Source organism: Myotis davidii, unplaced genomic scaffold (assembly GCF_000327345.1).
Source record: "Myotis davidii unplaced genomic scaffold, ASM32734v1 scaffold319, whole genome shotgun sequence".
NCBI lineage: Eukaryota > Metazoa > Chordata > Mammalia > Chiroptera > Vespertilionidae > Myotis > Myotis davidii.
The window spans coordinates 79,202-92,862 of record NW_006290675.1 but is presented as its reverse complement, the minus strand read 5'-3'; the positions used below and the strand labels follow the sequence as shown (position 1 = coordinate 92,862).

The 13,661-nt window shown below is 42.4% G+C and overlaps 1 protein-coding gene across 3 annotated transcripts in view; it reads left to right on the top strand.

Moving 5' to 3' along the window:
* LOC102764830 (histone-lysine N-methyltransferase, H3 lysine-36 and H4 lysine-20 specific) overlaps nucleotides 1-13,661 on the top strand; it is an 84,606-nt gene that overhangs the window by 523 nt on the left and 70,422 nt on the right. For 2 of the 3 annotated variants that reach the window (XR_001513844.1, XM_006763710.2), the window contains exons 1-2: nucleotides 567-680; nucleotides 1,421-1,510. Coding sequence is in view for 2 of the 3 variants with exons in the window: in XM_006763710.2 (XP_006763773.2) it covers nucleotides 651-680; nucleotides 1,421-1,510 (120 nt within the window). In the remaining variant the exon portion in view is untranslated. Of the gene's footprint in view, nucleotides 1-566; nucleotides 1,511-13,661 lie in introns of those variants that run through there. The other variant, XM_015563869.1, reaches the window with a different exon arrangement.

Below are 13,661 nucleotides of genomic sequence, written 5' to 3'. Positions count from 1 at the left end.
GAGCTTCGGGGTGCACCAACCGGCTTGGGCCGGCTGGCCTGCGGCCTGGGGACGGCCGTAGCAAAAAGGCTCTGGCGCCGGCTGGGCGCAGGGTGCAGCGCTATTGTGACCGCTGAGCAGAGGGAGCCAGGAAGGGGGTGGGGAGGGGGACCTTTTTGTGCAGCATCTGGGACCCCGCTCTCGAACCTCCTATCCTTCTCCCTTCCGGAGATCGGCCGCTAGGTCCTCAGCGAGGGAGGGAGATGAGGATTCCTATTTTGAGATTTTGGGAATTTGTACTGCCAAATGGATTTGGATTTTAGTTCAGCCCTACTGTCCGCCAGTCTGCAGTGCAGGAAAAAGGGACGGGTTGTTTCCATGTGGCAAGATCTGCCCAGCTCCGGGAAGACGGAGTTTGTGGAGGCTCACCGAGGCCATTTTTCTATCATCAGCTGGGGAACTTTTCTGCCCTTGGAAGTGCAGCAGAAAGACATCGAGGCCACTAGGCCTTGAGAAGTGGCTGCCATTTTGAAGATAAGTCCTATGACTTGTTAACTCAGATTAATTGCTGTGTTTCTGGGTTCCAGGTTGATGTTGGCGCAGGATGGATCAGACCTCTGAACTACCCAGAAGAAATTGTCTGCTGCCTTTTTCCAATCCAGTCAATTTAGATGCCCCTGAAGACAAGGACAGCCCTTTCGGTAATGGTCAATCCACTTTTTCTGAGCCACTTAATGAGTGTACTATGCAGTTATCGACTGCCAGTGGAACATCCCAAAATGCTTATGGACAAGATTCTCCATCTTGTTACATTCCACTGCGGAAACTACAGGATTTGGCCTCCATGATCAATGTAGAGTATTTAAATGGGTCTGCTGATGGATCAGAATCCTTTCAAGACCCTGAAAAAAGTGATTCAAGAGCTCAGTCGCCAATTGTTTGCACTTCCTTGAGTCCTGGTGGTCCAACAGCACTTGCTATGAAACAGGAACCCTCTTGTAATAACTCCCCTGAACTCCAGGTAAAAGTAACAAAGACTGTCAAGAATGGCTTTCTGCACTTTGAGAATTTTACTTGTGTGGACGATGCAGATGTAGATTCTGAAATGGACCCAGAACAGCCAGTCACAGAGGATGAGAGTATAGAGGAGATCTTTGAGGAAACTCAGACCAATGCCACCTGCAATTATGAGCCTAAATCAGAGAATGGTGTAGACGTGGCCATGGGAGATGAACAAGACAGCACAACAGAGAGTAGACATGGTGCAGTCAAATCGCCATTCTTGCCATTAGCTCCTCAAACTGAAACACAGAAAAATAAGCAAAGAAATGAAGTGGACGGCAGCAATGAAAAAGCAGCCCTTCTCCCAGCCCCCTTTTCACTAGGAGATACAAACGTTACCATAGAAGAGCAATTAAACTCAGTAAATTTATCTTTTCAGGATGATCCAGACTCCAGTACCAGTACATTAGGAAACATGCTAGAATTACCTGGAACTTCATCATCATCTACTTCCCAGGAATTACCATTTGTAAGCAGTTTTTGGTACAACTTAAATATATACATTAATGTATATATACAGGCAACTTAAATGGAAACATAAGTAATTGGTTTTTGGTTGCTTATTTCACAGCTTAAAGCCTGTTGCTATTGATAAACTTTTTGGGGAAACATTACTTTGATTTTTAAATTTATCTCTATTGTATGAGTTTGGTTCTTTCTAGATTTTCCCAATTAACTCTCCTTTGAGGACTAAGTTAAACTTTTAAAGGCATTTGATTTAGTTCAGATCTAATTTTTCAAGGTGGAGGTATACATTTGTTTAACTTTTTTTGTGTTGTTTTTTGGCTTGCTGGTATGAGTTATAGGAGAATCAATTAATTACCTGCTGTCCTGTTTTCACGTAGGGCACGGCTTATTTTCTTAGTTGACGGGGCGACTCTTGCTGAGTGTTGAAGTGCATTTTGTGCACAAATTGAAAGTAACTGAGTTGAACTTTTTGGACCTCAGTCCAATTTTCCCCCTAACAAATGTCTCTGAAATACTATGTCAAGATTTAACTGGAAATTTATGGTATGTGATGATTGTGTTGAGTGCATTAAGTAATTCACTATACTATACCATGTAGCCCTGGTGTTCTTTTTTTTAATATATTTATTTATTGATTTAAGAGAGGAAGGGAGAGGGAGGAAGAGATAGAAACATCAATGATGAGAGAGTCATTGATTGGCTGCCTTCTGCAGGGCCCCCACTGGGGACCAAGCCCGCAGCCCGGGCATGTGCCTTTGGCCGGAATAGAACCCGGGACCCTTCAGTCCGCAGGCTGACGCTCTATCCACTGCGCCAAACTGGCCAGGGCAGCCCTGCTGTTCTTTAAAGTTACAAAAGGAGATGTGGGTGTGTCACTTTTGTTTCTATTGATTCATATATATCTTAAATATGCTTTGGTGTTTCTTGTTTTCTTAGCTTGGTACTTATAGATTTAATAATTTTGTTTTGGTAGTTATCTTGAGTCTGTATTGTACTAGATAATTTTTAGAGTCGATAAGCTATGTTGGCAACCTGTTGGCAGCTCAGACAAAATCGTTTTTTTTCTTGAGTTCACATAGACATTTATATATATTATGTATATGTGTATGTGTATACACACGTACACACACACACACACATACAGTGTGGGGCAAAAGTAGTTTTACAGTGAGTACAAGTAATATAGTTTTTTTTTGTATTCTTACTACTACTTTCTATAGTTTGGCTTTTGTATTTACATAAAAAACCTAGAACTAATGGTGGAGATAGATGTTTCTCTAGAAGCATACAAATAGAAGTAGAAATCTCATTGTTGGTTCTCATCAAAGAGATACCAGTGGAGTATTGGTTCTGTTAAAAACAATTGAAAATATTGGAGCCAGTATTTACTCTGTATTAGGTCCTGTGCTCAGGGCTGGAAATTTTAGAAAATCCTTAGCAAATGTTTGTCTTTTATTCTGTCTGTAGTATTGTGATAGAATGAGATTCTCTTGGCGAAAGTAAGAGTAGTTATTAGGATTGTAAACCCCATGTCTGGAATTAGATAAAGACACATAATTCAAGATCATATTGTCTGTTGTTTTGTATAGCTAGCTGTAAGCAGACTGTTTGGCTCCTCTGATAAACGAGCAACCTCTTCAGCTTATCTTTATGTGCTTGCTCTTCAGTTATTTTCTTTGCATATAGTAATGTGAACTGATTGTCATTTTAGTTAATAATTCTGACCTGGTGCTTTTATGTTTAATTGGGTTGATATCTTCTAATTCCTGCCAGTGTACATATACTGTCTATATAAACTACTCTGTACATTGTAGGTACTAGATTAAGTCTTTTTTTAATTGATTAAGTTATTACATATGTGTCCTTATACATTACCCCATATGTGTCCTTATCCCCACGTTTCCCCCTTCCCCTCCCCCCATGCCCTCACCACCCCTGTTGTCCGTGTGCATTGGTTAGGCCTATATGCTTGCATATAAGTCCTTTGGTTGATCTCTCCCCCTTACCCCTACCCTGGATTAAATCTTTAAAAATTTTTTATTTATTGATTTGAGAGAGAGAAGGAGGGAGAAGCATCAATTTGTTGTTCTACTTATTTATGCATTCTTTGCTTGATTCTTGTATGTGCCATGACTAGGGATTGAGCCTGCAACCTTGGCGTATGGGGACAATCCTCTAACGAACTGAGCTTACCCAGCCAGGGCTTGGATAACATCTTGAAGGATAGTTGGTCCCCAGAACTCCAAGTTTAAACAGACAGTACCTTAGTTCATTAAGTGCTTTGGTCTCTATTGTCTCATTGGGTCTTCATAGCCTTTTAGTAAAAAAGAGATGTCATGGAAGACATACAAGGGACTTGAGGTTATTGGAGACAGTACTGAAACCCTTGAAAGATAGAATTAACTGAGTTCTTTTGGCTTTCTATCTTTTCTTTTTCTCTCTTAGTGACTTTTGAAGGTCTCTGACACCTGTCTGTGCCTGAAGTAACTTATAATTGTCTCACTAGGTTGATTTGCCAAGTTGTTTGTTTTCTATTCTTACTCACTTAGATATTTTATGGATAAATTTTTTTTTAATAGGTAGACCTACAATCACTGAGCCACACTTGTCAGGCATGCTTTACTGAGTTGTTTTTTTTTTTTTAATATATTTTATTGATTTTTTTTACAGAGAGGAAGGGAGAGAGATAGAGAGTTAGAAACATCGATGAGAGAGAAACATCGATCAGCTGCCTTTTGCACACCTCCTACTGGGGATGTGCCTGCAACCAAGGTACATGCCCTTGACAGGAATCGAACCTGGGCCCTTTCAGTCGGCAGGCCGACACTCTATCCACTGAGCCAAACTGGTTAGGGCCATTTTATGGAGAATTTGTACTGTGGTGGTACTCATGAATTTGGGGATCCTCAAAGTTCTTAGAATGTAGCTAGTTCCAGGATGGTCTGATGTACATATACTGGTCATCTTCTATCTAAAGAAGAGGACCACTAAAGATGATTCCACTTAAAATGGGGACCAACTTCTCATAAGTAGACAGGGAGAAAAGAATTATTTAGGATTTCGTATTGAAAAGTAAAATTAAGAATTATAAAAATAAATTTTTTAAACCTTTATATCAAAATTTTAGTTACGATGGCAACTATCCTATATAATAAAAGGATAATATGCAAATCAACTGAATGGCAGAATGACTGGTCGTCGCTATGATGCGCACTGACCACCAGGGGGCAGACACTCAACATAGGAGCTGCCCCCTAGTGGTTAGTGTGCTCCCACAGAGGGGAGCGTTGCTTAGCTAGAAGCTAGCTGGCAAACACAATGGTGGTGGTGGGAGCCTCTCCCACCTTCCGCAGCAGCGCTAAGGATGTCTGACTGCTGTCTTATGCCTGGGCCTAAGCTGTCAGTCTGACATCCCCCGAGGGCTCCCGGACTGTGAGAGGCACAGGCCAGGCTTAGGGACCTCCCTGAGTGCACGAATTTCGTGCACCAGGCCTGTAGTTTGTTATAAGGGAAGAATCAAATAGATTTTTTTTAAAAAATATATTTTATTGATTTTTTACAGAGAGGAAGGGAGAGAGATAGAGAGTTAGAAACATCAATGAGAGAGGAACATTGGTCAGCTGCCTCCTGCACATCTCCCACTGGGGATGTGCCCGCAACCCAGGTACATGCCCCTGACCGGAATCGAACCTGGGACCCTTCAGTCCACAAGCTGACGCTCAATCCACTGAGCCAAACCGGTTTCGGCAAATCAAATAGATTTTTAAAAATTTTGTCCAGTGAAATTGTACAATAAAGAGATGATATATGTACTTTAATTTTCTTCATTTTCTCATCATGATCATAAGGGAAATAAGTTCTTTTTTTAAAAATATATTTTTATTGATTTCAGAGAGGAAGGGAGAAGGAGACAGAGATAGAAACATCAATGATGAGAGAATCATTGATCGGCCGCCTCCTGCATGCCCCCTACTGGGGATCAAACCTGCAACCCGGGCATGTGCCCTTGACCAGAATCGATTCCAGGACCCTTCAGTCCACAGGCTCTATTCACTGAGTGAGCCAAACTGGTCAGGGTAGGAAAATAAATTCTTAGAAAAATATTTAAGGACTTAACCAGTTTTAGTGAGGTTTTCTTTTTACAAATGTTTACTATGGAAAATTTCAACCATATACCAAAGAAGAGAGAATAGAAATGCCTGTGTACTCCACCCAGCTTCAAGAATTACTGCCCTGTCCGGTGTGGTGCAGTTGGTTGGAGAGTCATCCCATATTCCAGAGCAGTGGTGGTGTGCGAGGTCCAAAAGGTTGGCGACTGCTGCTCCAGAGGATGGTGGGTCTGATTCCGGTCAGGGCACATACCCAGGTTGAGGGTTCAATCCCTAGTGGGGTCTGAAGGCAACCAATGGATGTTTTTTTCTTCACACAGATGTTTCTCTCTCTCCTTTTTTACAATTATTATTTTTAAATTGTTTTAGAGAGAGAGCAAAGGGAGGGAGAGGGAGAAACAGAAAGAGAGAAATATCAATTTGTTGTCCTACTTATTATGCATTCATTGGTTGATTCCCTGTATGTGCCCAGACTGGGGTTTGAACCCACAACCTTGGCATATCAGGAGGACACACTAACCTACTGAACAGACCGGCCAGGATCTTTTTTATTTACATTGATTTGAAGAAACATGGCATGTTTTTGCTAGATTTGTTTGTGGTTTTACCCCTTGTAATTGATTTGCACTGTTATACTAGTTAGTACTTCATTAGGTGGAGATAGACACTATATATTGTCCATGGGTGGATGTTTGAAAAGAGACTTCTTTATTGCCATTTAAAAACAGGTATTTTGGTGTTTTAATAATATTTACCTTGTACCAATCTTGGGGATACAGAAAATATTCACAAACCACTCCCTGTATTAAGTTCTGTGCTATTGATGTTTAAGTGGTTAAAGAAGATTTGTGTAGAGATGTGAAATCTAGAGTAGTCAAGGCTTTAAGGAAAAAATGGAACTTGAATTGATTTTGGGCTTGGTTGGATTTGGTTTAGAAGGGTACTTTGGATGTGGAGAATTAAATGAACATAGTATTTTTAGAAGGTGCTTGATGGATATTAGTTTGGTAGGTTGGGGGTAGTTGGGTAATAGGGCATAGAAATACAGACTCTGGCATTTTGTATTGATGTGATAGGAACTGGGAACCAGCTAGGGGTTTTAGTTGAGAAATGATATGAAATCTATGTTTGAAAAACTTGGACTGGGGAAAGTAGAGACAAGATTAGGACGTAGGAATCTGTTGTGATAGTAATTACATTTAAAATTTTATTTTTATTGATTGATTTTTAGAGAGAGCAGAAGGAGGAAAGAGAAACAGACAGACATCGATCTGCTATTCCACGCTCTATCCGCTGAGCCAAACCGGTCAGAGCTATTTATTTATTTTTAATTAAAAAATTGTTTGTTTTTTATTGATTTCAGAAAGGAAGGAAAAGGGAGAGAGAGACAGAAGCATCAATAATGGGAGAGATTGGCTGCCTCCCGCACGCCCCAACCCGGGGATTGACCCCGTAACCCAGGCATGTGCCCTGACCTGGAATTGAACCACAGCCTCTTGGTTTTCAAAGGTTGATACTCAACCACTGAGCCATGCCAGCTGGCCTGCTGTTCCATTTACTCATGCATTACTGGTTGATTCATCTATGTGCCCTGACTGGGGATTGAACCTGCAACCTTTGTGTATCGGGATGATTCTCCAACCAACTCAGCTGCATCAGGGCTACAATAGTAGTTAAAATTTAAGACTTGAGCAGAGTCAGGAGTAGAAAGAAGGGGTAAATAATACATTAATATTATTTTGAAGGGGGAAATTGACAGCCCTTTTGGGATTGCCTGGATTTGTGGAAAAGTGGAGCTGGGATTTGAGAATAAAGGAGAGGAATGGGTATAGATGATGTCCAAGGCTTGTCTTGTTGTTGCCTGATCCTATCTCCACACCTCTCAGGTTCTGCTCTCTATCTGACTCTTCTAGCTGTAGGACCTTGTTGTATTCATACTCACTCTTCTTCCTCTGGGATCTTTGTTCTCTATCTTTCCACTACATCACTTTTTCTGCCTCAAAACAGGATGACATTATTCTAAAAGGACCCTCTTCTTCTGTCCTATAACCCTCCAATTATCTTTCCCCTTTACTGGTGCGTTTCTTGGAAGCGTTGTCTACTTATTTACCTCTCCTTAAAGCTCTCTGGATTGGCTTCTGTATCCTCCACTCAACCAAAGCTCTTCTTTCATAAGTCACAAATGATACTTCTGTACTTATCCTATTAGATTTGCAGCATTTTCACCACTACTTTAAACAGTTCTTTTTAAGTTCTTGCTCTTGTCCTCTTTCCTTAATTCTCTGCAGTATTGTCCACTTTCATTGATTCACTTTACTGCTACTCTGCTCTCAACTTCGGAGCTTCAGACCAAGAAATCTAATCGCTAATCCAGATTCTTTTTTATTGCCAAGCATTTGTTTCTTTCTGTGTTAATGATGGCATCATTCCTTCTGTTCAATGCTGGAAACCTTGGAGTCACTTATTCACTTAAATGATTAAAACATATTTGAGTGCCTCCTCCTTGCTAGGCATTGCTAGTATAAAAGAAAGGAAAGACATAGTCTGTGGGTTTATTTTTTCTTTTGAAAAAACATTTTTATAGCCCTGGCTGGTTTTGCTCAGTGGATAGAGCGTTGGCCTGCATACTGAAGGGTCCTGGGTTCGATTCTGGTTAAGGGCATATGCCTGGGTTTCGGGCACGATCCCCAGTAGAGGGCACACAGTAGGCAGTTGACCAACGATTCACTCTCATCAAGGTTTCTCTCTCTCTCCCCCTCTCCGAAATCAATTTTACATGTTATGCCCTGATCAGGAAATCGAACCATGACCCTCTGTTTCATAGGTTGACTCTCAACCACTGAGCCATACCGGCTAGGCTCGTTTGTGTTTTTAAGGTACTTTATTGTGTGGAGAAGACAAGCGTAAGCAGTGACAATACAGAATACTTAGCCGTCTTGTAGGTGTTACAGAGGCAGTACTCTGGAAGTGTGAAGGAAGGTATGCCTGGAGTAATCAGGAAGAACATCACAGAGGAGTTATATATAATTTGAGCAGAGACATTCCCGTGTGTAACAAGGAATAGCATATGCAAGTGTCAAGAAATTCTTTGATAGGAATCTGGGAGGAAAGGGATTGTCAGGAAATAGGGTGTAAAGATAGGCCTTATATGCCATGCTATAGAGTTGAATTTTTATGTTATTTCTAAATTATATTTATTCCTTTAGTCTTTTCATGTCTTCATTCTCATTCTGCTAGGAGTCTTTATCACTGGTCTTCATATAGTTTTTTTTCCTGTCTATTTTTCTTATACATAGTCACCTTTGACCTCTGAAATAAGAAATAGTAGGTCTGTGCTTAAAGACTTATCTTTAGTGCCTTACTTTTCTCCCCATTTGCCTACCAAATAAAGCCAAATTCAGCATCCTGATCATTCCAAATCTCATGCATGTGTTTACCCAGGGCATCTTGGGTTAAGCCAAACCCAATTGTTGGTGGTGCCTTGCTCTACACTGTTTCCTCACTTATGGTTTTATCTTCCTGGTTTGATTCATGTTTGCGTCTTAGCAATATGTAGCATGGTGTCTTCTTTGTATTAGAGATCATATATTTGTTGAGTAAAAAAAAGAATGAATGGTGCTATTATAGAAATACAAATTGGATAGGGAAGTAATTTTAAGTTAGGAAGGTGATGAGTGGAATCTCAGCTCTCATCCTCAGTGTACCAATTTTAAAATTTAAGATATTTTTTGTCTTGATCTCCTTCTGCACTCAATTTCTAAGGCCTTTGAATTTGAGCTTCTTAACATCTCTCAAGCATTACTTTTTCGCTTCATTTTCACTTTTAATCCCCTAATCCTATCTAATAAAAGAAACATGGTAATTAGCTGTACCTCCGCTACCCTTCCCATTGGCTAATCAGCGAGATATGCAAATTAACTGCCAGCCAAGATGGCAGCCGGCAGCCAGGCAGCTTGAAGCGAACATGAGGCTTGCTTGCTTCAGTGACGGAGGACTCCAACATTCCCCGCCTGCCGCTGCCGGCCTCTGAGCTTGCAGTTTGAAACATTGTTACAAATACAGAAGCTAAACAAAACCCCAGAAACATGCTTGCAGCCAGCGGGGATATCAGAGCTGGAGTTGATACAGTGTTTCGATTATAGAACCCAAACAAACCAGATACTTGCTTTCAGCAGCAGAGGCCTCAGAGCTGGAGCCAGAGCTAAAGCTGGCCCAGAATAAAAAAGAAAAAAGAAAAAAAGGAGCGGTTGGGAGCTTCAGTCACCCGACAGCCTGAAAACAGCCCTCAGCCCCTCACCCAGACTGTCCAGACACCCCAGTGGGGACCTCCACCCTGAAGGGTGTGTGACTAGCTGCAAACAGCCATCATCCCCTCATCCAGGTTGGCCAGGCACCCAAGCGGGACCCCCACCCTGATCCAGGACACCCTTCAGGGCAAACCAGCTGGCCCCCGCCCATGCACCAGGCCTCTATCCTATATAGTAAACGGGTGATATGCCTCCCAGCACCAGGATCAGTGGAGCCGAGAGGCCTCCTGGCACCAGGATCAGCGTGACAGGAGGCAGCGCCCCCACCCCCTGATTGCCCTGCGGCTCTGTGTGTGACAGGGGGCGGCGCCCCAACTCCCCAATAGGCCCTGCTCTGAGCCCGACCAGAGGCTGAACCTAGGGAATGAGCCTGCCCTCTGCCACCTGCGAGCAGGCCTAAGCCAGCAGGTTGTTATCTCCCAAGGGGTCCCAGACTGGGAGATGACACAGGCCGGGCTGAGGGGCTCCCCCTCCCCCCTGAGTGCAAATTTTTGTGCACTGGGCCTCTAGTCTATATATATAAAAGCCTAAGCGACCTATACGACTGAACAACTAGAATGACCAGTTGACCAGTTGCTATGACATGCACTGACCACCAGGGGGCAGATGCTCAGTGCAGGAGCTGCCCCCTGGTGGTCAGTGCACTCCCACAAGATCTGTCCTTGAACAGGCCCAGCCCAGCCACCATCGCCTCCTCTCACAAACCCACTGGGGCCTTTGGGCTTGGGCTGGGACAGGGAACCGGGGGTGGGTGGCAGTAGGTTTGATTATAGAACCCAAACAAACCAGATACATGTTTTCGTCAGCAGAATAAAAAAGAAAAAAGAAAAAAAGGAGCAGTTGGGAGCTTAAGTCACCCGCCAGCCTGAAAACAGCCCTCAGCCCCTCACCCAGACTGGTCAGGCACCCCAGTGGGGACCCCCACCCTGAAGGGGGTGTGACCAGGTGCAAACAGGAGGTGGCCCCTTTCCCAGGGGGGCTGAGGGCCAGCTCTCTCCTCGGGGTCAGCAGCCAACCTCCCATGCCCCGTCTCTACCCCCCTTACCCCTGCAGCTGGCAGGCCCCATTTGGCCTGGCCCTGTTGGCCCTCATCGTCAGCCAGGGACCCCACTCATGCATGAATTCGTGCACCGGGCCTTTAGTTAAGGATATTATATCATGCCTTTATGTGGGACCAATCTCTGAGTGTGTATTGTGCTACCTGTTTAATTGGAGAAGTCTTTTTAATACAGTTCCTCATCTGTAAATTAGGGCTATTATCTTACTTGCAGGGTTGTTTGAGGGTGCACAAGACAATTTATTTGAAGCAGCTAGCTCCAAAGTAGGCCCTCAGAAAGCGATGCCTATTGTATGCCAAGAATTTTGAGAAACATCTTTGCATTTTTGGTTTTGTTTCTATTCTTCCAAAATTCTTTCTCTTGTTTAATTGATAAGGACATTACTGTTGACAGTTTATATTTTTGTTTAATAATTAGGGATTTGATCCATTTTTGTTTGCTAACAGAATTTAATTTGTGCAGTAGGATCAGTATCTTTCTGTACCCCAACAATTAAATGTTTATTACATGGTGCTTTTTTGCCAATTACCTTTTGTCATAGATATTAATGTTTCATTTTCACCTTCTGGTTTCCAGGGTTTGATTTTCATTGTAGATTGGTTTCTGAAACTTTTTAAAAATGATCTCTGGTGTAACCTTTTGAGGAAATCATTATTAATCTTTTTAGGTAGAAAAGTAATATTTATGGTAAAAAAAAAAGGCAGACTTAAAAATGTAATATAAAAGCCTCTATTTCTATCACCCCTCATCCTCTCCCTCATTTCCATCCTTAATATTTAATGAGAACTTTGTGTGTGTGTGTGTGTGTGTGTGTTTTAATATTTTGGTAACACAAGTGGCATGATGTATGTATTAATACCTTGGTTAATATGTTTAAGGACAGATCTTGTCATATGAGCAGGCAGATATATCTCCATTCTTTTTATATATATATATATATATATTTATTGATTTCAGAGAGGAAGGAAGAGGGAGAGAGAGATAAAACCATCAGTGATGGAGAATCATTGATTAGATGCCTCCTGCATGTCCCCCATTGGGGATTGAACCCACAACCTGGGCATGTGATCTTGACTGGAATCAAACCCAGGGCCCTTCAGTCCACAGGCCGGCTCTCTATCTGCTGAGCCAAACCAGCTAGGGCACTATTCACTTATTGAAAGACATTGGGGTTTATTCTAGCTTTTTGGTTATTAGAAGTAAAAGTGTTATGAACATTCATGTACAGGTTTTTTTGTGTGAATGTGAGTTTTTATTTTTCTGGGATAAATGCCCAGTAATACAGTTGCTGGATTTTTTGATAACTAGAGGCCCGATGCACGAAGGTTCGTGCAAGAATGGGCCTTCCTTCCCCTGGCTGCCGGCACCGCCTTCGCTCAGGCCTGGAGCCACCTTTCTGCCTTCCCACGCTGCTGAGAGGCCCAGGCGGCTGGGGCGGTGCAGAACGCCTGCGTCGTCGCCATGGCAATGACGCAAGCGTCCCACCCTGCTCTTTGCTGCTCGGCACCTGTGCATGCAAATTAACTCGCCATCTTTGTTGGGTTAATTTGCATACTGACCCTGATTGGCTGGTGGGTGTTGTGAAGGTATGGTCAATTTGCATCTTTCTTTTTTTTTTAAAATATATTTTATTGACTTTTTACAGAGAGGAAGGGAGAGAGAGAGAGAGTCAGAAACATCGATGAGAGAGAAACATCGATTAGCTGCTTCCTGCACATCTCCCACTGGGGATGTGCCCGCAACCCAGGTACATGCCCTTGACCGGAATCGAACCTGGGACCTTTCAGTCCGCAGGCCGACGCTCTATCCACTGAGCCAAACCGGTTTCGGCTGCATCTTTCTTTTTTATTAGTGTAGATGTTATGTTTAGTCTTATGAGAAACTACCAACTTGATTTCTAGAGTGAGTGCCACCATTCTCACCAGCAGTGTTTAAGTGATCCAGTTTCTCTGCATCCTATCATTTGGTGTTGTCACTATTTTGGCTATTGTGACAGTTATGTAATGATATCTCATTACTTTTTTGTTTTGTATTTTATCCTTACCGAGGATATGTTTATTGGTTTTAGAGAGAGAGGAAGGGGGATACAGGGAAAAACCTTGATGTGAGAGAGAGACATCTATTCATTGTCTCCCACACACACACACATAACTGGGCCCAGATCGAACCTGCAGCTCAGGTATGTACACTTGACTGGGAATTGAACCCATGACCCAGTGCTTGGGACCGATGCTCTAATCACTGAGCAACATTGGCAACGTCCTCATTATCATTTCAATTTTCATTTCTCTGGTAGGTAATTTGAACATCTTTTTGCGTGCTTATTCACCATCTATATGTCCTCTTTGATGAAATATATTTGCATATTTTGCCCTTTTTCTGATTGGACTGCTTGATTTTTTTTTTTAACTATTGAGTTTATTTTTTAAAATTTTTTGAATTACAGATGCTCCCATTTCCTTCACTCTATTCCCGCCTCACACCAGGGTTTCACCACCCTATTGTCTGTGCCTATCGGTAATGCATATATTCATGTAAATCCTTTGGTTAATCTCTTTCCTCCCCTCCCTTTTTCCTCTGAGATTCATTAGTCTGTTCCAGGTTTCCATGCCTCTGTTTTTTTGTTTTTATATATATATATTTTTATTGATTTCAGAGAGGAAGGAAGGGGAGCAAGA